General features: G+C 39.0%; 1 protein-coding gene across 6 annotated transcripts in view; it reads left to right on the top strand.

Annotated features, from left to right (window-relative positions):
- The window catches only part of MTR (5-methyltetrahydrofolate-homocysteine methyltransferase), a 53,113-nt gene extending 42,599 nt beyond the window's left edge, over nt 1–10,514 (top strand). For 2 of the 6 annotated variants that reach the window (XM_061991041.1, XM_061991038.1), the window contains exons 26-33: nt 390–488; nt 1,405–1,480; nt 3,133–3,288; nt 3,592–3,788; nt 6,117–6,317; nt 7,540–7,732; nt 8,472–8,584; nt 8,697–9,866. In XM_061991041.1, coding sequence (XP_061847025.1) covers nt 390–488; nt 1,405–1,480; nt 3,133–3,288; nt 3,592–3,788; nt 6,117–6,317; nt 7,540–7,732; nt 8,472–8,584; nt 8,697–8,783 — 1,122 coding nt within the window. In that variant the 3' untranslated portion in view covers nt 8,784–9,866. Of the gene's footprint in view, nt 1–389; nt 490–1,404; nt 1,481–3,132; nt 3,289–3,591; nt 3,789–6,116; nt 6,318–7,539; nt 7,733–8,471; nt 8,585–8,696; nt 9,867–10,190; nt 10,272–10,476 lie in introns of those variants that run through there. The other 4 variants (XM_061991040.1, XM_061991039.1, XM_061991042.1 and 1 more) reach the window with 4 other exon arrangements.
- The last annotated feature ends 2,193 nt before the right edge of the window (nt 10,515–12,707 follow it).

Raw genomic sequence — 12,707 nt, 5'->3', positions numbered from 1 at the left:
TGTATTTCCAAAGTTAGTGTTACAGCAATCTTAGTACTAGGAAACACTATGACTGCAGTTTTCTGGGATAAATCTCTCTCTACCAGACAAATGGGTAGTCTTAGTTGGCAAGTAACTACTGGAAAGAAGTAGATCAGGCTCTGTGTTGTTTCTATGACCGTTAAGTCTCTAGAGTCTTGGAATATTTTCCTCTTGACTTCTTCCAGATCCACTCTGGTTTCTGCTGATATTGTCTGTGTAGTAGGACAGTGCTCTCAGTGATAATCGTGTTCTTAAATATGTTCAGTATTGTCAAGTGTAATTGGAAGTGAGCTTGAAGTTCATACTCTGCCCTTACTATAGTCTGTTGCAGTATGTTACTTGGTGCTTTCTCTTTCCTTTTTTTTTAGTGCTCTCAGCTATTAGACAAAAGTGTGAAGGATGATTTCTTTGAAGAAATATTAGAGGAATATGAAGAAATTAGACAAGAACATTATGAGTCTCTCAAGGTATAAACATAATATGATTTAGCTTCTTTTCCTGTTTGAAGTGGTTGGTACTTGCCTTATTACTGTGCTTCAGCTCCTCATAAAGACTTTCAGTGTATTTGTTCTGATTTAAAACATGCAGTAGAATTGATGGAAAATCAAGGGAAAATTCTGCATGACTCTAACACATACTTGGCAAATACTTGATTGTCCTCAGTGGGCCATCAGTGGTATCTAGGACATCTCCAGAGAGCTGGCAGTCACGTCAGCTTAACCAGCCTACAGGAGACCAGTGCTCTCCTGGAGCAGTAGCTGAAAATGGGGAGCTGCATTGGGGACATTAAAATGGCATCTGGCTTACCTGGTCTCTTGATAAAGAAGGATAAAACTTGAGGCCTTTTGCAGAGGATATTTGGCCTGACCAAGTTTAAGACTATCTTTTCACAGGAAACCAGTCCACTAAGTTGAGATCAGTGAGTGCAACACTTTCTTTTATACAGAGGTCGGTATTGAATTCATAGGCCTTGCTGAAGCTGCTAAAGATATTCTGTGCCTTTCAGGGGAGCCAATAGTTTACCCAGAGGCATTCTGCAGCCATTGATGTCAATGCCACTGAAAGCCTAAGCTTTTTGCAGGCAGTAGGAGAATATGTTGGTGTACCTGTATTTTCATGTATTTTGAAATGATAAAGGAACTTCTGGTGCAGTTCAGAGGAGCTAGGAATCTTGTAGGCCAGTTTTATTAGAAGTATAGAAGAAAAAATATGATTGTGATATAATCTTACTTGTGAACTCAGAGCTGTTGGAACTGAAATTGTCTTTTGCTAAATTTGTCCCAAAGACTATTTTGAGTAAGACTTTACCACCATGTCAACAATTACAGTTTCTCTGTGGGAAAGATGACTGACTTTGTGAAACTAACCTTTATGTCCATATAGGAAAGAAGATACTTGTCTCTACAGCAAGCAAGGAGAAAAGGTTTCCATAATGACTGGTTATCAGGTTATAAACCAGGTCAGTTTAAATGGTGTTGTTTGGTGTTGCTGTGCTTTTATTTTATATACTTATTTTGTACACATTTTAAATTATATTTTGCCTCTTTAAACTTCAGGATATAGTAGTGTAACATCCTGAGTAAATTGGTGTCTAAGAAGAAATTTTTTTGCATAAATCTGAGCATTCTGTTTCTACTTTACGTTTTTCACAGTATATTAAAAAAATAATTAAAAAACAGGAAAAAAAATCCTAAACCAGTGATTTTATCTGTAACTGTCTAGCCAAATTCAAGTCTATTGCCTGCTTCTCAAAATAATGTAGTATTGCCTTGTAATATTGCAAAGCTTGCTATACCACATGTAGGGAACACATGTTGTGACATTTGTATAAAATTCCTCCTTACACTTCTTCCTACCCTTTACCCATCAGTTCCTGTACTAGTTTTGAGAGTTTTTTAAATAAGAGATTAAAAATATAAATAGCATTGCCCCCCAGAATTGCATCCTGCAATGACATTGACACTTCACTGCTTTCTGTCACTTCATTTATGAGACTTTACAAAATACTGATTTTCAATAGCTGATCTTAATAAAGATTGTGTTACAAAGTATAGAACAGCACAAACAAACCAAGTGCAAATCTTGGAGCCACATCATACCGTAGATCCATCTTGCTTTTTCACTTGTGTGCATGCATCTGAACAAGCACATGGTGGTTTTGAAAGTCCTTGTAAATTACATATTCATTTACATGACTATTCTACAGTACCACAGCACATAATAGATCTGTATATAGAAAGCATGATTTGTAAATATGAAAGATATATGCCTGTAAAATAGGTTAGCTATTGATAATTTGTGTAGGTTTTCTCTTCTGGCCAATGAAGTAAGTTCAGAAGTCCAAGTTGATTTATATGAAAGGGAAAAAGGCCTTAAATTTTCTATTTCAATTTATTTTGTCTTTTATGCTTCTTTTATCACATTGTAACTGTAGAGTACGGTGAGGCCTCAGCTGGGGTCCTGTGTCCAACTCTGGACTCCCCAGCTCAAGAGGGACAGGGAACCGCTGGAGAGAGTCCAGCGCAGGGCCACCAAGATGATCAGGGGACAGGAGCATCTTTCTTATGAGGAAAGGCTGTGGGACCTGGGACTCTTCAGCCTGGAGAAGAGAAGTCTAAGGGGGGACTTCATTAATACTCTACAAGTATTTAAAAGGTATATGTCAAGAGGATGGGCAATACTTTTTTCTGTAATGTCCACTGACAGGACAAGGGGTAATGGACAAAATCTGGAACACAAAAAGTTCCACTTAAACTTAGGGAAAAACTTCTTCACTGCAAGGGTGAGGGAACCCTCACATAGGCTGCCCAGGGAGGATGTGGAGTCTCTTCTGGAGGTTTTGAAAACCTGCCTGGATGCAGTCCTGAGTGACCTTATCTAGATGGACCTTTAGCAGGGGGATTGGACTAGATGATCTCTATAGGTCCCTTCCACCCCCTACCATTGTGTGATTCTGTATGACTTAGGAACAATATGACAGAATTCTAAGACAATTAGTTTGGAAGAGGTCATTTGCAATGGAGCAGGCTGATGAGCATCAGTTATGCTGCACAAATATGAGCAACATTAAATTATTTTTATGATATCTGCTTGTACTTCTGATTCCTACAGTTAAACCAAAATTCATCGGCACCAAAGTCTTTGAAGATTATGACCTGCAGAGGCTAGTAGAATACATTGACTGGAAGCCTTTCTTTGATGTCTGGCAACTTAGGGGAAAGTATCCCAATCGAGGTTTCCCTAAAGTCTTTAATGATAAAAGTGTAGGTGAGTACTGAAATTGCATTTATTTCATGTAGATAATCCTAACAGACACGTTGTGCTGCATTAAGATTCTGAATGTCTTGAAATACGTAGGAATAGTGAAAATACAGAAAAACATGCTGTCCCTAAAATAATTTGTTTAAAGCAACACCTTGGTGTGCCAGGCTGAAAAGTAAATGGGGAAAGACACTCATCAATCATCAGAGAATGATGTGGAAAATGAACCAATCTTCGGCTATGTTTAAAGCCATTTAGCCAGTTGTGAAAACATGCCTTTACTAAAGCATTTCCCTTTTTTTATGATAGGTGAAGAAGCAAAGAGAGTTTATAATGATGCTCAAAATCTACTGCAAAAATTGATTGATCAGAAGAAATTACAAGCTAGAGGTGTGGTTGGGTTCTGGCCAGCTCAAAGTGTTCAAGATGATATCCATTTATATGCTGTAGAAGAGGTGGTGGGATCTTCGCAACCAGTTGCAACATTTTATGGCTTGAGGCAACAGGTACAATGACAGAACATTTGTTAAATAAAGCTATTTTGTTTTTTCCTGAATTGCAAGAAAGTAACAGAAGTGCTTTAATTAAAATCTGTTTGGAAAATAGTTGTTTAAATCTGTCAGCAGCTGTTGTCTCACCCTTTTGGTAATAACAAGATCTTGTTAGTGATGACTTAGGTATTTGTATTGTAGTAGTTGACAAAATGCTTTATAGATTTGCCATTTTCAGATAAGATGTGTGTTTTCTTCCTTCATTTTAATATTAAAGATGTCCTAAAGGACTGTGGTGTGTAAATTCATCACATGAGAACCTGGTGTATCTTAATTCTCTAATATCCTTAGATTTGGCTTTAGGTGGGAAATTCTATGTGCTGAAGATTAAAAAAACAATTAAAATACCTGGAAGATAAAGCTCAGTGGAGATAAGTGTTTTTGATAGTCTTAATTGTGAAATCCCCCATAAGAAGAGGCAGTGTAGTTAGTTGGCTGCTAATTCTGGTTGAGGGAATCATCGTTTTAAGTACTCATGCTTGAATCATACCTGGGTAGATTTGCATTTATTTTGATAGAACATTTTCAAGATATTCTGCCTCTTCTTCCTTGCCTTCTGACTTGGCTTTTTCATAGCTCACGTATTGAGAGTCATCAAACGTGGCAGAAACAAATTTTGCAACTACCTAAATTTCTAGGGTACAATCTTCTCTGGGGAATTGCAGAACTGTACCAAGAGATACATGACTTCAAATTTATCTGTTCCAGTTCCCTGGAATAAATTATCTGTTGTATGGAGCTAGTGTTTCTTGACAGTCCATGGCCAGTGTTTTGATAAACTGTTCTCACCAGCATTCAGGCAGTGCTGTTCCAGGGCCTCACTGCCTAATTAAACATTTTGATATCCCTTGTAAATCAAGTTTACTACAGTGTTTTTTCCTGGCCTTTTCCCATGGTTCTCCCAAGGAGAATATCTGATTTTTTGTTCTTCTTGTAATGACTTTTACTATTGGAATACTGTTAGTTTTCTTAGGCCTGTTATCTAGTATATTCCCAATTTATTCAGACTTTTCCCAAAAGCTGAGTTCATGAAATTCTGGGCTATTGTGGATGTATTGTTCTTCTGGGCTCTATGTATTCTATCTGCTTCTCTTCGAATCTGGTATACATAGTAATTCATCTGAGGCTCTATCAGAGGAAAGTAGAAGAGAAAATTGTCTTCTGTTTCTTACATAAAATGTTCCTTTCGGTACATAGAGTTCTCTCCATGACATTGATGCTGTTAAAGATGTGATGTAAATCTACATGTTTGAGATGCATTTAGTATTTTCTTTTAACTGTAGTCATAAGAAAGAACTTTAAAATTAACATGGTTTTCGCCTGTGTGGAGAAAGTGTATTTCTTTGGTTTTATGGTACTTTCTGTAACCTAGTAGGTTGTAGAAAGTAAGGAAACAGTTTTTCTTGATTTTTTTTTTTTTTTTTTGGGGGGGGGTGATGGTCATGTTATGTTTGTTGTTTCAACTGTAGTTGGGAGTGGATGGAAAGCATGGTTAATATATTGTCATAAAATAAGAAAATTTGGAGAGGAATCTTCAGCTGATAGCCGTGAAATAACTATTCTTTCTCTGTAAGTTGAGTACATTTGCAAGAGGTGTGCCACTTATTAAATATCAGTTGTGTTCTTACAGTTAATATCCTCAGATGACTCTCAACTTGTAAACCTTCTTGTTAGGTGCTATGGCCAGCATTCAGTCTTTCTATTCCCCCCCCCCCCCCCCCTTTTTTTTTTCCGTTTTGGAAATGGATCCAGTAGCAGGATATTTCCTATTTGTGTAAACTCACTTGAACATTGCTTGGGATTCAACTTTTTAGGGGTGATAGATAAATTTTGTTTGCATTTGCTTGTGGCTGGCATAAACCTACATCCTGGGATGCTGCTTTGACTAGCTTACTGAGCATATGGTTTGTAGCGCAAGAAGCTGAGTGTTTCTATGAACTCTCACAGCCATCCAGAAATGGCAAGAATTGTGTGAAGAGTTCTGTGGTTTGCGTAACTGGGATGTGAAGCATCAGCCATCCATTTTGCTAACAAAAGTGACATCTATGAGTGCTAGAGATGCAGGATTCCTCCTCTTACCCAGTGGTTTGCACAAGTGTTCTGTATTTTGTAATGATTAATGTTTTTATTCAAGGAAGCCATCATGTCTCGAAGACTAGTTAGGTGTTTGTCAAAAATGCCTTAAGCCCTTTAGTCTTAACAATACTGTTCTTTATTTTAATAGTGCACTAATAATACATTTTAAAAATATTCTGATTTACTGCATTGTTTTTGTTACTTCAGGCTGAGAAGGACTCTGCTTGCACAGATCCATATTATTGCCTCTCTGACTTCATAGCACCGCTGGATTCTGGCATTTGTGACTACTTAGGCCTGTTTGCTGTGGCCTGCTTTGGTGTAGATGAGTTGTGCAATGAATTTAGGAAACAGGATGATGAATACAGTATCATAATGGTAAAGGCTCTCGGTGACCGGTTGGCAGAGGTATGAGGTTTTATCATGTGTTTCCTTGCAAATTTTCTGGCTGTGTACTAGATTTGCTTGACAGGTTGCTGTTTTGAGTTTTAGCATAAACAGACTGCTCTCTGTAACATATGCTCTGCATTCAATCTGAAGGCAAATTGACTCTACTGAAATTGTCTTGAGGGGGAGAGTCCTCTTCTGAGCCAGAAGGAACTCTGTTGTCTATATCTTCCAGCTGCAAGAGCATCTTTGAGCTCTTTATGAGGGTTTTGATTATTGATAGAATTTGGTAGATTTTAAACCAAAATTGTTTAAAAAGGACAGTCAATCTTTCTTTGCTGTGAGGGTGAGAGAGCCCTGGCACAGGCTGCCCAGGGAGGGTGTGGAGTCTCCTTCTCTGGAGGTTTTCAAAACCCACCTGGACATGTTCCTACGCGACTTGATCCAGGCAGACCTGCTTTAGCAGGAGGTTGGACTAGATGATCTTTAGAGGTCCCTTCCAACCCCTACCATTCTGTGATATCTTCCCCCTCACTCCTCTATCTCCATCTGCCAATCCCCATGCCTAAATAACCATGTTAAAACTTACAGCAACTTTAGTGCAATGCAAATGGGCTTAGCTCTAGTTGTGTATTTCAGACTATGACAGAGTTTCAGAAATTATAATTAGATGCCATCTAAAGGTACTCACTGAAGTGGAAATTTCTCCTGAAAGCAACCATTGCTGGCAAAGCACTGTAAGCTGTAAGAGCAGATAAGAAAAGCTGTTGCTCACTTTCAGCTAGAGGAAAGATCCTCTGCTCAAAAGAGCAATGGCGCTTACTACATGGCCACAAGAAGGATGTGGCTTTCCATAGCCAGACCTGGATGAGATACCTGGACTATCAAAACCTAATGACTTCAGTGTTATAATGATGTGTGGCTACCATAGGCTAACGAATTTCATCTTTTCTGGTTACCTCTCCACATCTTTACCTATTGAGTAAGGAGGATTTTAAAGCAGGACAACCAAAAAAGCCACTGTCTACCAATAAGAGAAAAATGTACAATACTTGAATAAACAAATTCAATACTGTATGTGAATTGTAATACTATCAAATTTCTCACCTATGATAAGAGCTCTCTCAAACGTTAAAATGTGAATGGGGAGGAAGTCTCTATCATTTTTGTCTTCATCAAATAGCTATTGCTTCAGTCTGCACAAATAATAATAAATGAAAAAATATTTGCCTTCTCTTCCAAGGCATTTGCTGAGGAGCTTCATGAAAGGGTTCGAAGGGAATTCTGGGCTTACTGTAGTACTGAGCAGCTAGAGCTCTCTGACCTACGCAGAATTAAATATGAGGGAATTCGCCCTGCCCCTGGATATCCAAGCCAACCTGACCATACAGAAAAACTCACTATGTGGAAACTTGCAAATATTGAGGAAACAACAGGTACCTCTGTGTTTTACTAAGGTTTGTGAAGTGGTTTTAGGTGAATGAAAGCTTGAAATGCCAACAGAAGAGCAAATTGTGTGGGGCAAAGCTACATAAAAAACCTAAATTCAAGTGGTTCAAGGAATTGCTGCCTTCCCTTTTTCATTGCCATTTTTGTTTTGGCTCATTCAAGGAAGAATTTGAGAAATACTGCCTGTGCTTTTGGTGAAGGAATTATGTCCCTAACTAGCAGGCTGCATGCCAACAGGGTTCTGCTGCACAGAAAAAATCTCTAGCGTCCCTATGGTTGCAAGAAGACATTCCAGATCCACACAGGAAAAATGCCAATTCAGCAGTATATTTCCTGGTTCGTAGAAGCCTTGAGATGATAACTCTTAAAGGAATTAATTTCATTTGTTTTCCTCTGATATTTTGTCAGACATTTCACTGCTACTTCCACAATTCCAAACACATCTTCCTGTGTTTCAAAACCTCGAGATACTGGTTTCATTTGCCAAAATAAATTTTGTCCTTCAAAATGTACAGTTGCTCTACAGTAATACTGTCATGAAAATCTGCACTATGTTTAATGTTGTGTGTATTTTTTTAATAGTTAACAAGTGGAAAATGGTTCTGGTTTTATTCCATCTGACACTTCTCAGTTTTTTAGTTAACCTGAAGCTGTCCAACAAAAAGGTTCTGAATTTATGCTTATTATCAATTCAGAGACTAAGAAAACTCTCATTCTCTTTTCTAGGAATTGGTTTAACTGAATCACTAGCAATGGTACCTGCTTCTGCAGTTTCTGGCCTCTACTTTTCCAATCCCAAATCCAAGTATTTTGCTGTTGGCAAGATATGTAAAGATCAGGTAACTAGCAATGTCTACTGTGGTAGCAAAACCACCTTGTGAGCAGATGTTCTGAAAAAATTTGTGAACAGTAAAAACTGGAGTTCTGAAATGTTTTGTGATCTTTTTGCAGGTTGAAGATTATGCACTGAGAAAAAACTTGTCTGTGGCAGAGGTGGAGAAATGGCTGGGACCCATTTTGGGATACGATACTGAGTAACTGTGATGCTCGTAGGTGAATACTTTATTTTGATGGTCTGTTTGCCAGAAGGAACATGAAAATTCCTCCCACTGAAAACAGCTTTATTCCATCCATCCATCCCAGTAGCTTCTCTGATTGTTTTTAGTTATTGGTCAATATTAAGTTGATCACTCAGTATTTCAGACCTGCCTTAAGCTCTTGTCTTAGGACCATGAATGCATTGGTGATCTCTTAGTCATTACAGTATGTTTTTATTTATTTTAATTTCTTGCACAAATACCCTAGCTGAGCAGCTAGATGTAGAGTGACACAAGGAAGCAGCAAAGCTCTCCTGTCCTCAGGAAGACTTTGAAATCGAGGCAAGAATTTTTATCCCATTGGCTATGGATATATTGGATTTCTGTTATTTTCACGTGTTATGGCAAGTCCAGGTATAGAAATACGATATGATTTTTTTCTGTGAAGTCTGCAAAGGCTTTGTAATGAATGATCAAGTACAACAGATTTCTTTTTTTTTTTTAAGATCTACTCTGTGATTGGTAGGAAATATTGTTTTCTCTGAATAATACCAGGATTTAAAATTACTTTGTGATTATGAATGTAGTTAGAATATCAAAATAACACGATGTGTTGGAGCAATATCAGAGACACCATATTATGAAAGAATACGAAATGGGATAATTGAGCCCATGGACTTGTCCACCTCATCCCTCCTCTTCCTTTCAGCAAGCCACCATCTGTTTTTATAAAGGCTAATATTACTTCCTACCTTACAGTTATGGTGAGGCTTAATTCATATTTAAACAATGTTTTGTATGTGAAAAAGATGAGAGAAGCATAATTGTTACTATAGTCTTTTCACTTCAGTGTCTTACCAACTCTTTAAGCTTCTGGGTACCTGGATTTTAAAAGCAATTAGTAGCAGTGCTGTTACAAGTACCAGTTAATACCATAAGCTTATTTTTCAGATTTAACTCCGAGTTAGCTAGTTGTTCATAGCTCTTAATGATCTCTGAAAAGAGACTCAGGTATTATTTAAATGATAATTTAGTAAAATATTGTGACAGAAAGCTCTCATTTTTCTGGTCTATGATTGTAAAGAAAAGATCAATATTGTAAAGAATGTTCCATTAAATAGTTTATATGTTATCTATTAATAGCTATATAATTTTTGTAATGTCTTCATCTGACTTTATACTAAAAGAATCATCTTGTATCAACAGTTTAATAAAGGTTAAGCTGTCAATGATGTTATCCGATTAGAGTCCTTTAAGTGGCAACAATAAAGTGCGTGCCATAGTCTGAACAGATAATATCAAAATTAATATGCACATTTGTCATGGTTTGACATGACAGCCTTTTCTGGTATGGGGGAAGGGGCTGCAAAGATGGCTCCTGCAAGAAGTTGCTCACAACTCTCCCCAGCTCAGAAAAGGCTCACTTCTGGGGCTGAGCCAATTAGACGCCTCCACGATCACTTTTTAAGAAGAAGCCGGAAGGGGAGGTGTCTTTCCTCCATCTTCTTTCTTTCTTCTGCCCCTTCTTCTCTTCTTCTGGCTGGTGGTGGTGCAAGGAGTAGGAACGGTGAGAGGAACAACCATGCGGACTCCAAGGTCAGTGATGAAAGGGAGGAGGTGTGCTGTAGCAGAGACTCCCCTGCATTCTGTGGAGAGAACTGGTGAAGCTGAGATTTATTTTCATTTCTTTAAAGACCCCGAGCCAGGGACAGTGATTTTGGCCGGAGGAGGCCTTGTCCCGAAGGAGGGGTCCTTTATCACTATGGCCGGAGCAGGCCCTGTCCCGAGGAAGGGACCTTGCAAGTGCAGAAACTGCAACCGCGGTGAAGAATCCACGTCAGAGATATTCACCAAGGACTGCGTCCCGTGGAAGGGAACCCGTATCAGCAGAAGCCGCAGCTGCTGGGAACAACCCACACCAGAGAAGTTTGTTAAGGACTGTGTTCCGGGGGAGGAACCCCGTGTTGGAGCAGGGGAAGAATGCCAGGAGTCGTCCTCATCTGAGAAGACAGAAGCGGCAGAGCCCATCTGTCAGAGACTGACCACATTCCCCACTCCCTGCCCCCCTGAGCCGTTGGAGGGGGGAGGAGGTAGAGATATCGGGAGCAGTGAGCTGGGCCCGGGAAGAAAGGAGGGATGGGGGAGGGAGATCTTAAAGTGCTGGTTGTAATTTTCTCATCATCCTACTCCCTTTTTGCTTTTATTCTGTTCTGTTTCTTGTAGAATAAACTTTCCTACTTTCCTCTCTAAGTCGAGTACTGGAGTCTGTTTTGCCCAGAACCATAATTGGCAGTGAGCCCTCCCTGCCCTTGTCTCAATCCACAACAATCTTGCTTATCTTTTTACTCCCATTTCACTGGGTCCTCCACCATCTTAACGAGGGTGGGGGTGAATGGGGGCATCGAGCGAGAAACTGTCGTGGTGCTGTTGTGCTAGCTGGGCCAAACCACGACAACATTGTACCATGATTCTGAAATGATAAAGGCTGCTGTGGGGCTTTTAAAGTAGTTGAGTAAGTGTGGTCTTAACTGAATGGTTTAGAATGTCTCATTGTTTAATGACTTAGAAAAATAATTTCTAAATGGCTCTTCTCCATTTGCCCTGCCATCCTTATCAAGGGACCGGAAACATGTCCTTGCTCAGCTGCTTTTTGTTGCTGGAATGGTTCCTCAGCAGAATGCCCCTTTAAGTTGCCATAAGGAAAGAAAAAATCTTAACGTAAAGGAGAATTTGTTCCTGACACGAGGCCTGTAACATTGAAATCTTCTTTGCTTTCTTTTTGGTACTTGCACTTTTGCAAATCACTGTAATGCTTGAAACAATGCTGAAAACTTAAGCAAATGAAGTCCAATTTTGGCTTGTACATCTTGGTTTGTCTATTTTCCCTGAAATCAGTAGTAAGTAGTTCAGCAAGTACAGCTTCAGCAGAATGGGACTGACAGACAAGTAGGTGCACAGCTGTGTGTAACAGTGGTGGTGTTACCTTGTGTCCAAGCCAAGGGTTTCCAAAGGTGTGTAATTACTTTCTGTTCACACATGGCATCATGCACTGAGGAGAGTTTTCGTCTTTGCCTGCAAAATTTGTCTTTGTGAGAAGCTGTTGGGGAGAATTGCTCATTGTTATTACACGTGTTTTTACAGAAGACAAATTCATTAAAAGTTTATTATTTCAAATTTTCAGTTGACACCTTGAGTAAGAAAAATCTTAATTCTTCCTTCCAGAACAAAGGTAAATTGTGAAGGAAAAGAGTCTCCTAGTTCTAGCGAGTAAGACTTTTAATTCCATGAAACTACATTGAAAAGCTATAGTATGTACCTCTCTGAAATAATGAAATGGAGTGGATGCTACCCAGGAAAGACCAACAATTTTAGAATGCATAATGGATTTTTTTGGAGTGCTTTTCTAAGTACTACTACTACTAACAGAGGTATCAGTTAATTTCTGCTTCTTAAAACATGAGTAATGTCCAGAAACAGAGGAATAACAAGAGACCTTTGAGGGTCTTGCTTTGTAGAAAGGCCAGTGTACTAGTAACTGTGACTGTGTTTCATGAAATACCCTTTGAAATCTTTGTCAGGCTTACCTGAGCATGCCATGAAAATCTAGATATGATGTCTTAAAATAGTTTGAAGAGCAAGAAAAGAAGTAACTTTATTAATTAGTTCAGGACAGTGGTTGCATACAGAAAGCACCAGCACGTGTTCTCAGTCACTGGAGAAATTAATTTCTGTGTCCTCAATTATCAAAGCCTTGTCATGGCAAAGCCTGTTCAGCCCCTCTGCAAAGTCATCTTGTTCAATTGTCAGGCTTCTGTAGGTGCCAGCTTCCCAGTGAAGCTACACTGTGCACTGAATGGAAACATGTTTATCCTGCTTGCACGCATCATTTGTATACTGTCCAGCTAAAGGCAGAACCAAAAAACCA

Source organism: Colius striatus, chromosome 2 (genome assembly GCF_028858725.1).
Source record: "Colius striatus isolate bColStr4 chromosome 2, bColStr4.1.hap1, whole genome shotgun sequence".
Taxonomy (NCBI): Eukaryota; Metazoa; Chordata; class Aves; order Coliiformes; family Coliidae; genus Colius; species Colius striatus.
This window is presented reverse-complemented; position numbering and strand designations above follow the sequence as displayed.